Raw genomic sequence first — 17,731 nt, 5'->3', positions numbered from 1 at the left:
GATGAAGTTGGCATATCTCCCAGTGTTTAAAAATTGGCTATTATCTGATCTAATTTTGTAGAAAACACAGGAAGTTATGCAGTTGTCTTATTAGTTGGTCCTATGGCTAGTCTATATTTTCCTATGAAAAAGGGAGTTTCATATATATATATTAAAAAAATACAGCTTTATCCTGTAAATATGTAACATCTGTAACACCTGTAACACTGTGTTTGATAACGTTCAAGCGAGTAACCTTAGCAAATTCAATTGAAAATAATCCATTGTGTAGAAGCATCTCTGGTTATTTCTCAGAGAGGCAAGTTTGAAATCCATCTTAGAATGGAAAGAATTACTTTAATGTAAATGTCAATATTAATAAACATACCTAAAATGAAATTAGGCAAACCTACAAGTTCAGTTATAAATTCAGTCAATTTCTTTGTAAATTACTTTCAGTTCTTAGACTTTGTACCTACGACAAATTAATTGCTGCCTTTAATGTGCATTTAGTATTTGTAGTATATGTATGTTATTAGATAAACAGCCTTATGTTTCAGAGTACTGGAATGAATGTTGACAGTATAGATATTTGCTGTTGCATGAACATACTTAAGTTTTTGTCCGTATTCTACCATTGTGGCCTTAATTCCTTTCTTTTTTTTTTTTTTTTTTAAATGAGTGTTTGGCATTATTAATACTTCTGATCCATCTGAACTGTTGCATACTTAATTTGAAGGGAAAAATTCAATATTGTGACTTTTTCTTCTGTCATTCCTGATTATTTGAATTGATTCAGTGTCATTAATTGTTTACAACCTTGTGAGTGTGTGTGTATACATAGCAAAGGGAAAGGAAGATACTGGGTTATATTTTATATGATTCTGTTTACAAAAACTTTCATGAGAAGTAATGTAAGCATACATATATTAAATTTTCTTTTTAAAGTATAACTTCTCTAAAGATCTTATTTGTTTCAGTTTTGAAGATTAAAGGCTGTCTTTTCATCATCTGAAAGAAGGAGCTCTTTCTGTAAGGTCTAGATAGAGCAGCACAGCAGCTCTCCATACTTGTTTCTCATTTCCAAATTTTTGGAGTAATATTTGCCTAAAGTCCTTTCTTAGATGATGGCATAACAATATAACACAAATCTGCAATAATATTCTCTTTGTAAGTAAATGTTATTTATACTCCCAATGGGCCCATTATCCTGTGTAGGCAAGTAGGGAAAAATAAAGGCAAAATATTATATGAAAAATTAAAGGTTTCTATCAAATTCACAACTTGGTGTCGTTAGCATGTCTACAATTTGAAGAACTGATTTTTGAATTATGTCATCATCTCCCTCACATTTGTTTGAAAAAGTTGGACTATAATTCTTCTGCTCACAAACAGAACAGAAGTGCGGACCAGATAGGAAGTTAGCAATGTGAAGTTGCACATGTGAAGTGACCTACTTGCTGTACTTTGGCTGCTCCAAGGCAAATGAGATTTCAGCTGAGAAAAGGAAGCTTGGCTGTTCAAAGCATATATATACGTACATTATTTCTGACTTAAGTTTTGTATATTTTTCCCATTACCCCACTATTTTCTTTTCCTTTTTTTTTTTTTACACAATTAGTTTAGCTCAGATTTCTATTTTATAATTTTCCTTTTGAATCTTTGCCTGTGTCAATAATGAAATGTTGTATTGCTTTTGAAAAGTGCACTTTTTTAGTATGTTTACAGTTGTCCCTTATGTCGGTCTTGAACATACTTGTGTCCTGCTGAAGAAGCTTTAGAAACTAGGTTTTTGTTCTTAAGCACTAACAGATTGCTTAAAAGGGGAAGAAAGGTGGTGTTTCTTGCCATTCTAAATTCAGAAATAATAGAACAAGACTAATCATCTGATTTTTGTTAGAAAACTTCTAGGTTGTCTTGGCTTGTGCTTACTTTTAAGCGCAGGCTTCTCAATTGAAGTAGAAAAGTAATTCAGTCTGTAAGGAGCTCAGTGTTTCTATGAAGTGTTACATAGTCACTGGGTAAACTCTGGCAAAGCAAAATTGTGCTACTTTGTAGGAAGAGTTTTTAAGGTAATCTGAGCAATTTTATCTGCTTTTACACATTAATATTTTCTCCCAAGAAGAGTCAGTTTCAATTAAAATAATAAAAAGAAAGGCATCTAAGTTTTTTGTTTGTTTAATAGACATTAAACTACAGATCCTGTTTGACTAAGCAGGCACTTTAGGATAATCCCACGTAAAAGATGAGTTGGTAAGTGCAGTCTTGCATTGATGAATGAGGTTTGCTATGGAGGAAGAAATACAAATATGAGGCAATTGATTTACAATTGTAGGAGCATTAGGAAGGCACAATGAATGTAGGGTAGGATACAGAATATAGCACACAAGACATATGCTGACAGAAAAATTAGGAATTCTTTCTCCAAATGTCAAATACTGGCCTAGCCTTTTGAGTTACCTGTGTATCCTGAGAAAATCATCATGGTGCATGAAAGCTGAGAAGACTCCAACAGTAGAGATACTTTCAGTGTTCTGAAATATACGCATTTCTGTCCCTTATTAATTGCTATCTTTTTTTCCCAACAAATTTCTTAAGGATCTTAATGTTAAAAGCTGCAGAGATCAGACAGCTAACAAAATGTTGATGCACTATCAGAACTATGAGCTTTGATAAACTGAGGTATTTTAGATTGCATCTTTGAAATGTTATGTTTAATAATGCTTGGTTACATCACTGCTTTTAAAACAGTGGATGATGCCAAACAACTCTGCTTCTTTTGACTGACTTTTAAATCAGAATGAACTTGGATTTTTGATTGGATGATAATTTGCCGTGCCAACTGTATTACTTTCCATTGCCAAGAATTGGTTGATGCATGACCCTACAGCTTTTTATAAAAGTGCAGTGTGGTCTCTGGTAAGATCAATGAAAATTAGACCTGATAATTCTGACATGGCTTGACTAAAGAAGTCATTTTTTCTTAATCCTGTGATCTATATTCAGGTCTTTAATATTTGATACATACACAAAAGAAGTCTTAAAATTCTCACTTCACTTAAACATCACAGAGGCTCCCGGGATACTTTTTTGTTGTCACATACAGGAGTGCAGGAAAAAAATATTTTAGTGGGAGTGCTAAAGAGAAAATTTTAAGAATTCGTATTTTCGCAAGACAGAATGAGTTAAAAGTTGAAAATGCAGTTGTCAGTTGATGTAGTTTAAATAAATAATACTTTAAATAGAAGTCCTTTTCTAGTTCATATTTAACTTTAACAGTGATTTAAACCAATTTTAATGTCTGTAATGTTGTAATAGGGTAGTCAGTGCCCTGAAAAACGTACCTCTAATGGACACAAGCCTTATTTTAAAGTTGTGAAGCATCTATGAAGGAGAATTATAAAGACATTGTTGGCTCTTTGCTGAAGTATTCGTGAGAGTAATATAGTTGACAATCTGGCTAATTCAGTCAGTACTGCTTGTTCCTCAAGGTATTTAATACTGCATTTGGAGCAAATATTTCCATTGCAGGAGTTTCTGATTGCATGATGAGTGTTAATTAGTGACCCTGCACCCACAGAGTTTGATTTCTTGACAGATTTCCACATTTATCATTAGATGTATATTCAGCAGTCATTACTTTCTTCTTTATATACTGTTTCTGTAGTAAGAAGAAGAAATGAAAGCCATGCAGATATGATAAGCTATTCCTGCAAGGTGAGAAATGCCACATCTTTAATTTTGCATCACTGGATCTTAAGGGACATCACCAACTGGCAAGATCAAAACAGACTCTGTAACTAAGTTTATACACAACTGCATGTGTGCTGCTTTTGTCATCAACTGACTAACCAAGATAAAGTAGTGAAATTAGTGCTTATTGATCATTAAAAGGAACCTAAATGAAGATGGTATTACTTTTAATGTCATGTATATTTTATTTTTCAAACTTCTCAGGAATAGTAGAATAATGGGAAGAGTTATTTCCTATGATTAGAAAAGTAGAGGGAAAAATCATTTCATCAGTGTGGTAGTGATAAGTAGAGAAAAACACGTTTCCCTTTTTGATAAAAGCAATATAGGTCTTGAAAGAGCCACCGTATGAACCAGCATATTGTCCATCTTTCTCTTACTTCACTGAAATAAAACATGCAGTACTGCTCTGATTAAAGAAAGGAGGTGTACTTTTTTAAAAAAAAGACATGTAGTTTGCATCAGGTTGCTTCTTTTTTCCCCAAGCCATCACAGATGATAAAAAGCATGCGAAGGAAAAAAAAAGAAGATTATTTTGAGGATGTGTTCAGCCCCTTTTAAAAGAGTTAGCAACCAAGGTAATCTAAAAAGATCTGCCAGAAATGTCTCTGCCTTTTGATCACTACTTTAAATACATGTGTATGCCTTGGCTTTTGTGTACAGCACTGCTGTTTGTTGTGATAAGAGTTTTAATATGTATGTATATATTATACACATGTTGTTTGTTTGCCAGAACATTTACATTTATGGAACAGAACTTATTCTGTGAATCTTCTATCTCCTCAAAATGTGAGGAAGTTGAATTCTAGTGGAGAATGTATCTTCTGCATCATCTCTTAGTTCTTCTATTGTGTTGTTTTCAGTTTATATTTTGGGAGCTGTATATGACTAAACAGTTTTTGGACAGTTTGGAAGCCACTGAGTATATGAAATTATCAATGTGATATTTCTGCACTGAGCTGTCACTCTACATTATTTGGGGAGGACAACTGTAAGGGAAAGGTTCTTTTAAAGCTTTCATCAGTATTATAAATATTTGAGACCTTGACTGAATGCGAGTATTGGCAAGTAGTTGTACAAAGCTATTAAGTATTTGGCTAATATCCAGACTTCCTGCTGACTTGGTGCCTCTGGCCAGAGGAGACATAGAAACTCTAAACGGGGCCTGAGCTTTCTAAGCATAAATTGTCAGGTTTTTTTTTTTTTTCCTTTTCATATTACATGATCACATTATGGCAATCACTCTGGCCCTGCTATGCCTGCCTTTGAGGACAGTATAACCAAAGATACAGTGATGCAGTGTCAGAAATTATTTCCAAGTTCAAATATTGATTTTCAATTGAGGATAAGGGAACAGGAACATTTTGCCACAGTTAAACAAAACAAATAAGAAAAATTCCAACCAACCAATACCCCAAACCTAACAAAAACAACACAACTACCGTCACCACCAACAAAAGTAAACAGAAGGAAAACAATCTTTTTGTCCTTCGTGAAAAATGATTTCCTGTTTTAATAATGAGAAGAATGATTTCTGTGCACCTAAGATCTAGTTTTAGTAGTCAATGTGCTTCATGGGCTCCTATAAAGAAGAAGGGTTGGTCTTTGTAGTTGTGAATATAGCTTTCTTGTCTAATATTTGAGATTGTTTTCACTTGATTCCATTTAGCTTTCTCACCACTGTGTAGTGCCATGGGCTTTCACAGTTTTCAAAAATTTCATGGCTTTTGATGCATCTCTTGGTAAGGAAGTGAAAATTTGCAGGAATGGCTACTGATATGTAATAGTAATTGAATCAAATAAGAAAACATTTCAGCTACTTTAGATGCATAATGATAATTAAAATGAAACAAAAATGCTTTAGACTCTGCTGAGTATGAAATGTGATGAAAGTGTGGTATATATAAAACAGTTCTTAGAGTTATATAAACCATGTGCTGTATGTTTGTGTGGGATAACCAGGGGATCAGGTGACAGCTGGGCATGCTTCTTGTTTGCTGGCATCAGTAATATCTGCAGTAGTTTTTCATGCTAAAGTTGTTCACTTGCAGGACAGATATTTTGTATTAGATATTTAGGAAATAATGTATCTATATGTAAAGAGAATGCTGTGAGGGAGTAGTTAAATATTACTGGATTTAAATGAGTCCAACCTCTTCCTCCAATTATCTGTAAAATAAATGATACTAGATCTGGTTAATGAGCACCAATTAAATTAATACAATCCATTTCATGTATAGTAATAGTATAGTGTTTAAAAACAGTAAGAATATTTGATCCACACCTATCTGTTTAAGTAAGTTATGAAGATAGTTCTGTCAAAAGTAACATGACATGCATAAGGGAAAAAAAAAAAAAAGAAAGAAAACTGTATCTGTCAGGCACTCCTTTTCTAAATGAAATGAAAACCTAGGTGACAGCCATGTAATCTTTTCTTGAGAAGCTGATTAGCGACAAACTCTAGCAAGCCATTACTTCATTCAATAAAGAAAGTGTTTAATACTGCATTGTAACAGTTTAGGAGAAAATATTCAAATTAGCTTGGTTTTGTTAATTTTTCTTTCTAAAATATTTTTACTGGTTGAAGCTGAGCTATTAGAATGTTGCTTTCTTCTAGAAAGCTCTTTGTGTGTATATATCTATATAACTATATAAAAGAACTTCCTTATTTTAAACAGCCTTTTGAAAATGGAATTCTTGTTTCTGGTAGTCCTTCTTGCTAACAGCAGCTATTGTATTCTCCTCTATGTAATTTCACATGGTCAGTCACTTAGGTCTACTATCATTCCACTTACCTGCTGAAATGCTTTTTTTTTGTGTCCATAGTGCAACATAAAGCTTGTTAAAATAAATCAAAATGTGAAGATATTTTTAATAAGAAAGAAATGAGCATTTTTTCCTCTAGTTTTAAAATGCTGACAGCCTAAATACAGAATGTATTATAAGTTTTATGTTCAAAGTAGTTACTTAAGTAGTTAAGATATATGCTTTATACTTTCCTAATTGTAAAATTATTTTCTAAGACAAGGGGGAAAACTTAATTATTTTGTAATATCTTTTTGTCCTTCCTAGGTATCTGAATCGGAAGAATTTTTGCCTACTGGAAGAATGCAGTGAAACTGCCAATATTTTTAGCTGGAATTATAAATTTAACATTCAACTTTAGTCTTACTAGTTTCTTACTAAACAGTACCTCAAAGTAGAAGAAAGATGTACGGAAGTGCGAGAACAATCAGCAACTTAGAAGGAAGTCCCTCCAGGTCTCCTCGTTTGCCAAGATCTCCTCGCCTGGGCCATAGGCGAACAAGTAGTGGAGGAGGAGGAGGAACAGGTAAGACGTTATCAATGGAGAACATCCAGTCCCTTAATGCAGCCTATGCAACATCTGGACCAATGTATCTGAGTGACCATGAAGGTGTAGCTTCTACTACTTTCCCAAAGGGCACAATGACTCTTGGAAGGGCTACAAATCGAGCTGTGTATGGTGGTCGAGTCACAGCTATGGGAAGCAGTCCTAATATTGCTTCAGCTGGACTGTCCCACACAGATGTCCTTTCTTACACTGATCAACATGGAGGTCTGACCACATCTTCACACCATCATCACCATCAGGTTCCTTCTATGCTGAGACAGGTTAGAGATAGTACTATGTTAGACCTGCAGGCTCAGCTTAAGGAACTACAGAGGGAGAATGATCTTCTCAGAAAAGAACTAGACATTAAAGACAGCAAGCTGGGATCCTCCATGAATAGCATCAAAACTTTCTGGAGTCCTGAATTAAAGAAAGAAAGAGTATTGAGGAAGGAAGAAGCAGCCAGAATGTCAGTTCTTAAAGAGCAAATGAGAGTTTCCCATGAAGAAAATCAGGTAAGTAGTTTTGAAAGTTTCTTTTTGTTAATTCACAGCAAATTACTTCATATTTTACTTATAATATTGGACCAAATTTGGCAATAACAAGATTTTATGTTCTATGTGGTTTTGGCTGCTAAACAGTAGAAAAGGACACTAACAGAATCTGAATGCAGCTTACAGTTTCCTTCGTGCAGCTTTTTTTTTTTTTTTTTTTTTTTTTTTTTTTCCATTATAGCCAAAGAGAATGATTAGTACACAGTACTTTGTTGTTTTTTTAAGACTTTTTTTTGGTAACAGTCTAAATACACTTTGCAACCTTTTCTGAAGAGGTGAATGAACTGTTTGTCTAAAAGCGTAAACAAACACTAAGAAGCATATTTTGTATGAACTGTATAGGGATTTAGCTTTCTATATTTTATTTTTTTAAAGTTAAGGTGTAATTTTAAATTCCCAAATGAAATCTTTTATGATTCTTCATTACAGAATAAAGTTGAAGTGGTGTTTTCAGCAATGCTTCTGAGACTTAGAAAAAGTCTGTCTTGTAAATAGGTACTTCAAATACTTTTGTTTCAACACAGTAATCTTTTCCCAAAACTATGAAAATGTTAAAGCTGTATTGTCATACTTCATGAGACTATTTCACAAAGTTATATAAAGCAGTGGCATTGAGTAGATTAAAAAAAAAAAATTATATGTTTCTGTCTCCACATTCTTCTTGGCTGCTGGTCTTATTTAAAATTGCTCCTTTTCAGACCATCTGTTAACTTTCCCCAGACAAAAACACAATCCTGTGTTTCTATCACTTCCAGATTCCCAATCTAAACTTCTTCACTGGCAGGCAGACAGCAACAACTGGCTTTTTTCATTTACTTCTCTGAGTTTCTGATTATCATTACTTCTCATCAAACTTTTCAACTCTTAGATACATGACATGCTGTGGAACTAACAAATTTGGTCCTGAATGATAGCAATCAATCTAACTGGGTCTTGATCGGGAATTCAGTACAGTGAACAAATGTACTATCAGTCTAGACACTCTACTTATACAAGAAAATACAATTTATAGTGGATGAACCAGGATGCTGCTAGAACAAGTATTATAAACATATTTGTTCGAGGTTCTTTCAAAAGCCTTGCTGGTTAACCTTTCTAATCTTGAAAGTCGGAGTCAACTAATAGTAGAGGGAATATTCTAATGCATTGCTTTTTAGTAGCCTTTCTTAGGGAAGCATCAGCCTAATATCCTCCATTTAGAGGTAACACGATGTTTGGAATCTGTATTTAGTATTTAAAGAACTTAAGTCATCTACCAAAGTGGTTAGGCACACTTTTTGAAAGTTACTTCTTCATCTTGAAGGGAAAGAGAACTAACAGCTGTTACGAGTCCTGTTCACTTGTTTCATGGAAGAGTATTTGTTTTTTTTTTTAACCAGTTTTTTTTTTTTTTTTTTTTGAAGATGAACCAGGCAAAAGACAAAAATAAGATGTTATTTTACAGATCCTCATGAATCTTTCCCGTGAGAAAGTAATAACATAAAAGACTAGATTGGCCTGGAAGTCTATCTAGCCTAGTGTGACAATGTCCAAAAGTTCATAGATCGAAGTAAGTCTATGGTGAGTACTCCACTGAGTCCTCTTTGAAACATGTACACTTTGTGTTCCTAACTTTCAGGGGACTTTTAAGTGAGTCTGCTTTTGAATCTGCATAAAATTCTAGTGTCTGCAATTCTGTTATCATAGAATGGTTTGCGTTGGAAGGGACCTTAATAATCATCCAGATCCAATCCCTCTGCCATGGGAAGAGCAAATCAGACTGCATGGGACCCATCCTAAGTGGTCTTTTAGTTTAAAACAATTCCCCCTTGTCCTATCACTATCAAGTAAATATTTCTCCTGTTTATAAGCTCTTTTTAAGTACTGGAATGCCACAATGAGGTCTCCCAAGAACCTCTTCTCCGAGCTGAACAAGACCAGCTGCCTCAACTTTTCTTCATAGGAGGTATGCTCCATCCCTCTGATCATCTTTGTGGCCTCCTCTGGATCCGATCCAATAGCCCTGTCTTGTGTTGGGAGCCTCAGACTTGAATGCAGGACTCCAGATGAGGCCTCATGAGGACAGAGTAGAGAGGGACAATCACCACTTTCACCCTGCTGACCACTGTTCCTTTGTGCAGCCTAGGATACAGCTGGCCTTCTGGGCTGCAAGTGTTAATTTGCATCAAGCTTTTCATACACAAAAACTTCCAAGTCCTTCTCTGCAGGGCTACTTTCTATGAGTTCTCTCAGTTTGTAGACGTATCTGGGATTACTACAATCTAGGTGCAACAACTCACACTTGGTCTTGTTGAACTTCATTAAGTTCTCATGAAGTTTTCAAGCTTGTCTGGATTCCTTTGGATGGCATCCCATCCTTCTATCTTATTGACTGTACTGCTCAGCGTGGTGTCAACAGCAAACTTGCTGAGATTATACTCAATCCCACTATCTACATTATTGATAAAGTTATTGAAGATCATTTGCTTCAAGGATGGATCCCTGGGAGACACCACTTGTCACCAGCCTCCATCTGGTCATAGAGCTGTTGACCACAACACTCCAGCTGTGACCATAAAAGCAATTCCTTATCCACCAAATAGTCTACCGTTTCAATCTGTGTTGTTTCAATTTAGAGATAAGAATGTGGTGTGAGACCATACCAAAGACTTTGCAGAAGTCCACATAGATGACACAATCTACTGATGCCATCATTACCATAGAAGGCCATCAGATTGGTGAGGCACAATCTGATCTTGATGAAGCTATGTTGGCTGTCACATAGCATATCCTCTTCTTGCAAGTGCCCTAACATAGCTTCCAGGAGGATCTGTTTCACGATATTCCCATGAACAGAAGTGAAGCTCACTGACCTGTAGTTTTCTGGATTTTTCTGTCTACGTTTCATAAAAATGGAAGTGGTATTTTCCTTTTTCTGGTCAGTGGGAACTTCAAATGACAGCTGTGACTTTTGAATATGGCACCCCTCACGTTGTTCTTTTTCAGACAGGCAGTACTAAGATGATACACAAATCTTCAACAAAATTAATTCTTAAGATTGTTTCCTGAGTGTCAAAAACAAACAAACAAACAAAACCAAACCAAAACCCCACGAAACGTATCCATTTTACTTGACTGGTTCTTATATTATGCATTAATTTTTATCACTTAACATGTTTTTATGACTTTTTAAAAACTGAATTAGATTTATTATGGTGTCATTTCAATAAACTATGTATCGAGTTGCATAAAATAATGGCCCCTAACCCAGCTTATAAATGTCTCTGTTTAATACTATGTAATCAATACAAATATAAGTCACTGCACACAATGAACAGTGGTTATTTTTTTTGTGTGATGTGTTTATGTGATGATGGAAATAAATGGTGAGTTTGATCCTTTTTATTTTATTGCCTTACAGAAAAACAGGTAATGTTAAATTGTTTAATGTGTTCTTTGAAAGCATATTATAAATTTTGATTTTACTTTGAAGTTTAATTCCTGCCCTGTTACTGCAGGAGTTTTAATTAATGAGAAAAGAAAGGACAAAAAGGATACTGAACAGTTCCTCTGAGAGACTCATAGGTTTGAATACAGAATTATTCCTTGAAATAATTTTTGTGTGTCAGTAGCAGTATTAATAACTCATAGATGCTGAAGTTAAGAGAACAGAGCTGATAAAATATATTAATTTAATCAGCAGATAAGCGAATGAATATTCATAAAATCAGAGTTGCAAGTTAGGCTAGTCAATTATATTGCTCATGCTCTTCATTTTTACTTTGTGACTAGTTTTTAAGTAGAAAACTAAAAGAAAATACACTAAAACATTTTGAAATGTTTCCATTCTTTGTATTAAAGTATATTCCTAGTAAAATCTTTACCAGACTAGCATATGTTTTCTAATAAAGATGATAAACCATACTTTGCTTTCTGCGTGGCATGTTATACAAAGGAATCTTCTCATTTACCTGCATTATAAGAGAGAGTAACTGATATTTTGCTATCTCACTACTGCAGTATAGTATTTATGACCCATGAAAGTATGCTTTAAGATATTTTTAAATTCAATGTTTTCTGCATGTTCATTTGTTTTATTTTCTGTTTGTCACTGTACTGTTGTCTCCTGCTTTCTTCAGCTTATTTTTCAATACCTCTCTGTTAAGAGATACATGCATGCTTGCAGACTTTAATTTCATTTTGGATGTTATCATCATTCTTTTCTTCATTTAAAGTAATTTACCCTGATGGCAATTTAGGTAAGTGCAAAATATTTCCACTTCTTATTTTTAAACAAGAAAAGGCACTGAAGTGTTTGTGTAATACATTAAGCAGTAATAATTGAGTGAAACTTTACCTGAAGATGGAAAGCATAGTGAAATGGAAGGACACAGTGATGTTTTTCTTTCCTTTTTTGAGTATGAATATCAAAAAATGTTTCTGTCATATATTTGTGTATGTGGGGAGAGGAACTCAAACAGCAGGACTATTCTGATGAATGAGAATACATACTTAGCATGCTTCACTCTGTATCGTACTGTGCCAGAAATTCCCAAGGGATTTTTGAGAAAGCTGCAACTCAAAGGGTGCTGAGAGTAGACGAGATTTTATTTATTTATTTATTATTTTATTTATTTATTTATTTATTTATTTATTTATTTATTTTTAAACAAAGCATTTTAAAGAGGGACTTCTAAATCTGAAAAATCTTGGGAAGTACTGAGCAAGATAAAGAATATGAATGTGCCTGATAGGTGTGTTTGTGCTTGTTTGCTATTGACTGAAGCCTTTTCTAAACCTATTCTGGTTTAGAAAACAATGTGTATGTATACATGAGTTAGTAGAAAGTAGGACATATTAGTGTGGGATTTATAGCACGTTTTAATGGTCGTTTGAAAGAGATAGTAAGTTATATTTTTTTTGTGCATTTTTGAGATATAAAGAGATCTGAGGAAAGCAAGTGTTGATCTTATGTCTTCTTCTCCCTAAAAAAGGCAAGGAGCATGCATTTTAGTTTTTTCATTAAGTCATCTTTTGGAGTTGTTATTGTGTGTACAACTCAGATGAAGGAACAGTATTATTAGATTTCAAGTAAAAGCTGTTTTATTAATCATGTTAGAAATCAAGTTGTTGAAAAAGCAATTTAAACTTACAAGGCTATAAGTAAAATACTGCTTTAGTCAGCTGGTTTGCCTTTTTGCTGACTTTTAAAAAGTGCAAAATGTGTCTCATTCTCAATTGTAAAAGTGCTTTTTTTTTTTTTTTTCCAATTACATCTTTAGGTCTTAGAAAGTGTCAAATAATAATTGTTGGTAGGTGGTCCTTATAAAGAAGTATAAGCAAAGCTAGTGGTGTTTTAAGGACAGGTAGTTTGACTATAGAAAGGAAACAGACTTTCATTAAAAGGTGTTCAGAAATGTGTAATGCTGTATGACTCAGGATTGATGTCTCATCAGCTTTGAACATACTTGTATGTTATTATGTCTAATGTCTGATGCTACGAAGAGAGTTGTTGCTCCTGTGTGTGGGGTTTTTTTTTTTTTTTTTTGGTGCTTTAATGAGGATGATCATCTGCCGCTGAATTTGGTAATTTCATCCTGTTAAATTTCCCTTGCAGCTTCAGACAAATACTGTGTTCTATTTCCCCCGTTGTGATGTGTTTCCAAGCATGGTTCTGCTGCTCAACAGTGATTATCTGGTGTGTTGTTGTGTGGGTCAAACCTTTTGTACACAAGGCAGGATTCTGATGGGGTTTCAGAAGATCACCACTTCAAAAAATACAGATCTAGCAGAAAGTATGTTGGGATAAAACTACCTTTAAGCTATCTTTGTGTTAGGCTTGTAACATTGCTTGAAGATATTCCTTCAGTAGGTGCCAATAAGCCGTGCATCAAGCATGGCATCTGCTCTTTGCTTTAAATTAGAATGAATCCAGAAGCAATTGCTCTGTAGAGTGTTAGTCTAGTAGAGTGTTTTAAGCTATCAGAACTCCCTAAAGGAGATGGAGAGAGAGCTAACTGTATTTTGTATATAAACCATTTTGAGTTCTACTGGTATAGTAAAAGTTGGATTCATCATACAATTAGTTAACTTTGATAACGCAGGACGTTATTTTTGATGTAAGGCTTAAAAATCATAAAGTATCCTGAAATAGTTAACTAAAAATTTAATCACATAAATGATACAGTTTCTTACAGAAATTGTAGATAACACATCAAACATTATCCTTGGCAAATTTCTTTTCTGTTGATCATGAAGGAGACTGCCGGTTTGTGCTTTTTAAATTTTATTTCTCTGTTAACTTCTGTAAATTGGTGTTCTTCCAGCCTTCAAACCTTTAAATCTGAAAAGTGTTGGGGATGAGTCTCTTCAGAATTTTCTGTCATTCGAAGTGAGGGAGAGAAAGACGAGGAAGTAGTGAAAAAATGAGTCACTCTTTTTTCATTATGCATTTTTACTCTTTACTATTTTAGATGCAGTCTCTCATTTTTAATTTTCTGAGTTGTTCCCAACAGCTGCTGGGCAGATGATGCCATGTTTGATTAGTCTACAAAAGGGAATTTCATCTTCTAGGTTACTTTGGAAAAACGTGACCCTTTTGGTCATGCTGTAGAGCGTTCTTTTTATGTATGCATATAATTTAAATTGAAACCTGTATGTCACTTTATAACTTTTCCATTATGCATTTGAGAAGTTCATCAGATGTATTCCAGAGTGGTGGGAGTGTCTATGTCAGTGAGAGGAGTAAAGGCGTTATAGTGACTTAATCTGTGGTTGCTGATTTAAAAAAAAAAAAAAGAAGAATGAATGAATTCTGGATCTACATGATCTTGAGCTGTGCCTTATTAATACTGTGCAGGTTCAGATTCTGATTTGATCTGCTATTTGCTCTGTATAACGTATCTAACATAGTAGTGACAATACTACTATGAGTTTTCCTGGTGCCATAGAGTTGAGCTGTAAAAAGCTATTAGTTTCAGGATATGACTTGCTACTTGAATTTATTGCAAGAACATCTATCAGCTGAGTTGGCAAAAACAACAACAACAAAACATTCAGAACCTCTGTGTATATTTTACAGAAGATAACTTTTGCTCAAATGGTACTGCAACATGGGAACAAATAACTTTTGAATTCAGTAATTTTGCAATATTTGGCCTGTAGGATGGAGAAGTTGTATTTACATTTCAAATTTTAAATTTCCCTAGGCATCTACCACAATCTAGTTATTATTCTTACTCTTGGCATTTGAAGATGATATATAAAGCTAACAAAACACATGTGAAAAGAAGGCAGTAAATTTCATGTGAAGTGCTCTTTGAACCCTCAAGGGGAAGGAATAAATGATGTTTTTGCCAAAAGGAAACTCCTGAGGCAAATCAGTGTAAATGTTTCAGTGTTAGAGATTCAAAGAGCACGGAGGTCTTGTAAGGTAATCCCTATTTCAATTCCATCTACAGCTGAATGAATGTGAGGTCTCCAGAACATCACTTTTCTGTCCAAGAAAAGCAAAGGTCAGCTAAAACTAGAGAGAAAACAACACACATTAAGATGTAGTTTCAGATGAGCTAAAGCAAGCCTTGAATTTTGCCTGTTTTTTGCTCAGACCTAAGATTTCCATTTAATTGACTACAGTATTAATTGCATAGAGTACAATTTTAATTACAGAATCTCTTTGAATCAAAGAAAAAAAGCATAGAAATAAGCAGGGGATTCTTTTAAATTGAAAAAAGAATAGAATTAAAAAAGAATTACATACTAAGAATAAATACTTCCTATGTATTTTTAAGTCACGTTCAGACTGATGTTGCAAGCAAAGCCCTTTTGCTTTGTAGGTAGAAAAACTGAAAGAATAGTCCTCTCAGTGAGCTCTCTTTCCTCTGTGTGATATTGTGATATTTACTCCAGATAGCTAATAATTACCACTAAAGCAAAATGCTGTTAACTAAGCTATTGGAAGAACATCTAAACATCATGGTATTGTATTTCTGCTTGATACAACTGAAGGCAGTGCTGAAATAGCAGCTTGCTGTTTAAACCCTGCTATACTTGATATCATTTTAAGTCAGCAAGTGTAAGATAAAAACCAGACGGTATATCAAAGTAAAAGAGCAAACATAATTGTGTATGTTATATTTGCAAAATACGCTGATAACACTACATTTGTCAAAAATTCTTACTGTTCTCTGAGTGGAAGAAAATAAGCTGCATCTGTGAATTTTGAGAGAAATCCGAATTCCTACCTGACATTTATTCTACAGCTAAAAATTGTATCTCTACTCATGCCAATCCATAAATGCACCTGCTTGTCAGCACAGCTCTCTGGAATTCAGTGCATATGCTACCTATGTAAAAGCTATTTTAGTTAAATGCTTATACTGAGTTTAAAGTTCACTTCTAGGAATATTATTTTGTATTATTTATTTTGATATGTTCTCTTTTAAGAAAACAACTACAAAAAGAAAAAAAAAAAACTGCAACCAAACAACTCCAAATATTTTACCTTTCTAGATGTAGATAATGCTGAAATGGAATTTCTGATATTCCACAAGAAAGTTATCATAATATTAGAGAAATTTGCAGTTCTACCCATGCAACTTGTGTCCAGATGGATTTTGTTTGCTGTTGTGTTTTATAACTTTGAGTAAAAGTTTTTTACAGCTGAGAAATATTTGACATAATTCTTAATTTTTGGTTAACAGCAACTGCTTATAGGCCATCATTCCCTCGTGGACCACATTTATTTTAATTTATATTAATATTTAGTTTGTATTTAAAATAATTGTATTTATTCACTACATTCTCAGTTTATTTGAAATGCAGTGGTATAACTTATAACTTAGTGAATAGAGTAGTAGTTTCATTACATTAGACTTATGTCTTCAGATTCCCCAGTGGAGTGGATTCCCCAGAGGAGGGAACTATAGAGACAAAAGCACAAAACTTGCTTAAGAAAGCATTCTTTATCTCTTCAGGCAGTTTATTCCCTGAAGAGGCAAAAAGCTGTCAGAATGAGAATTTGAACAATTAGATGAAAATACTCATGATAGGCTTTTCCACCTGACTGCCCAGCATTTATGACTGACTTCAGAACAGCAAAATGAGCAAACAGTGCCAGTTTATCAAAGTCCAAGAAAAAAGAAAATTCGAATATTTTAGAGAAGTATTTTTTTCCTTAAATAAGCATATAGGAGTAACTAAGAAACAAGAATAGGAGCCCCAATAATAAACATTCTAGTTTGAGTAGGCCAGTATCCTTTCTTACCTCCCTCACTGTGAGGAGAAGCCATGCTGTCATTAGCTGAGCATGGAGCAGAATATAAGAAGGAAGACTTTTGAAGCTTAGAGTAAAATAAAATTAGCTTTAAGAACAAATTTTTCCATACTTGTTTCAACTTCTAAGTCTTTCTCACAATGGCTTCAGAAGAGATGATAACAATTGATCCTGCTAAAAACTACCTTCAATTCCAAAAACTGTGTTAATTTCCCAGAAACGTCCAATTAAATAATTTAGTTTTCAATGACTGAGATAGAATCTACTGTTTATTGACTCTCCCTTGAACTAAGCTTTTGCAATAAATCTGGGGGTAAGATGTGTGTATATACATATAAATAAAATAAAATTTGTTACTGTATTAACTTATGAATTCTATGATATATTGTGATATACTGGAGTGTTATTAATATTTCAGATGTTGCAATGTATCTCAATTTAATAAAAGCTGAGGAGTTTGATAATAAGAAAGCATTTTTCTCTTGCACCAAATTGATTCTGACTTGTGCTATAACTCAGTGTGGATATGTTTCCTAGTTGTTCTTTCTCCCTTCTCTTCCCCTCACTGCCACACAGACAGACAGACAGATGTCTCCCTTGTGTAACCGCCAGTTTTGGAGAATGACATTCTTGCTTAGCTGGTGTTATTTCAGGTTCATTTATTCAGACATCCTGTGGGTTCTAGATTAGTTTAAATTTGTAATCTTAACAAAGCTTATCACACTATGTAGTGCCTTTTTGCAAATGTAGGACTTTAATCTTCATATACTGATGAAGGCTTATGCATTTTAGCATTCTTTTGTCTTTTTGTCATCAATCAGCAAAGTGTAATTTGCTTCT

At 34.0% G+C, this 17,731-nt stretch overlaps 1 protein-coding gene across 1 annotated transcript in view; it reads left to right on the top strand.

Moving 5' to 3' along the window:
- The window catches only part of ERC2 (ELKS/RAB6-interacting/CAST family member 2), a 371,864-nt gene that overhangs the window by 6,272 nt on the left and 347,861 nt on the right, over nucleotides 1–17,731 (top strand). Inside the window, exon 2 of the mRNA XM_085235975.1 lies at nucleotides 6,805–7,599. Within this exon, the coding sequence (XP_085092101.1) occupies nucleotides 6,943–7,599 (657 nt within the window). The 5' untranslated portion in view covers nucleotides 6,805–6,942. The remainder of the gene's footprint in view (nucleotides 1–6,804; nucleotides 7,600–17,731) is intronic.

The sequence above is a fragment of the Meleagris gallopavo genome, chromosome 14, assembly GCF_905368555.1.
Source record: "Meleagris gallopavo chromosome 14, MGAL_WU_HG_1.1, whole genome shotgun sequence".
Taxonomy (NCBI): Eukaryota; Metazoa; Chordata; class Aves; order Galliformes; family Phasianidae; genus Meleagris; species Meleagris gallopavo.
This window is presented reverse-complemented; position numbering and strand designations above follow the sequence as displayed.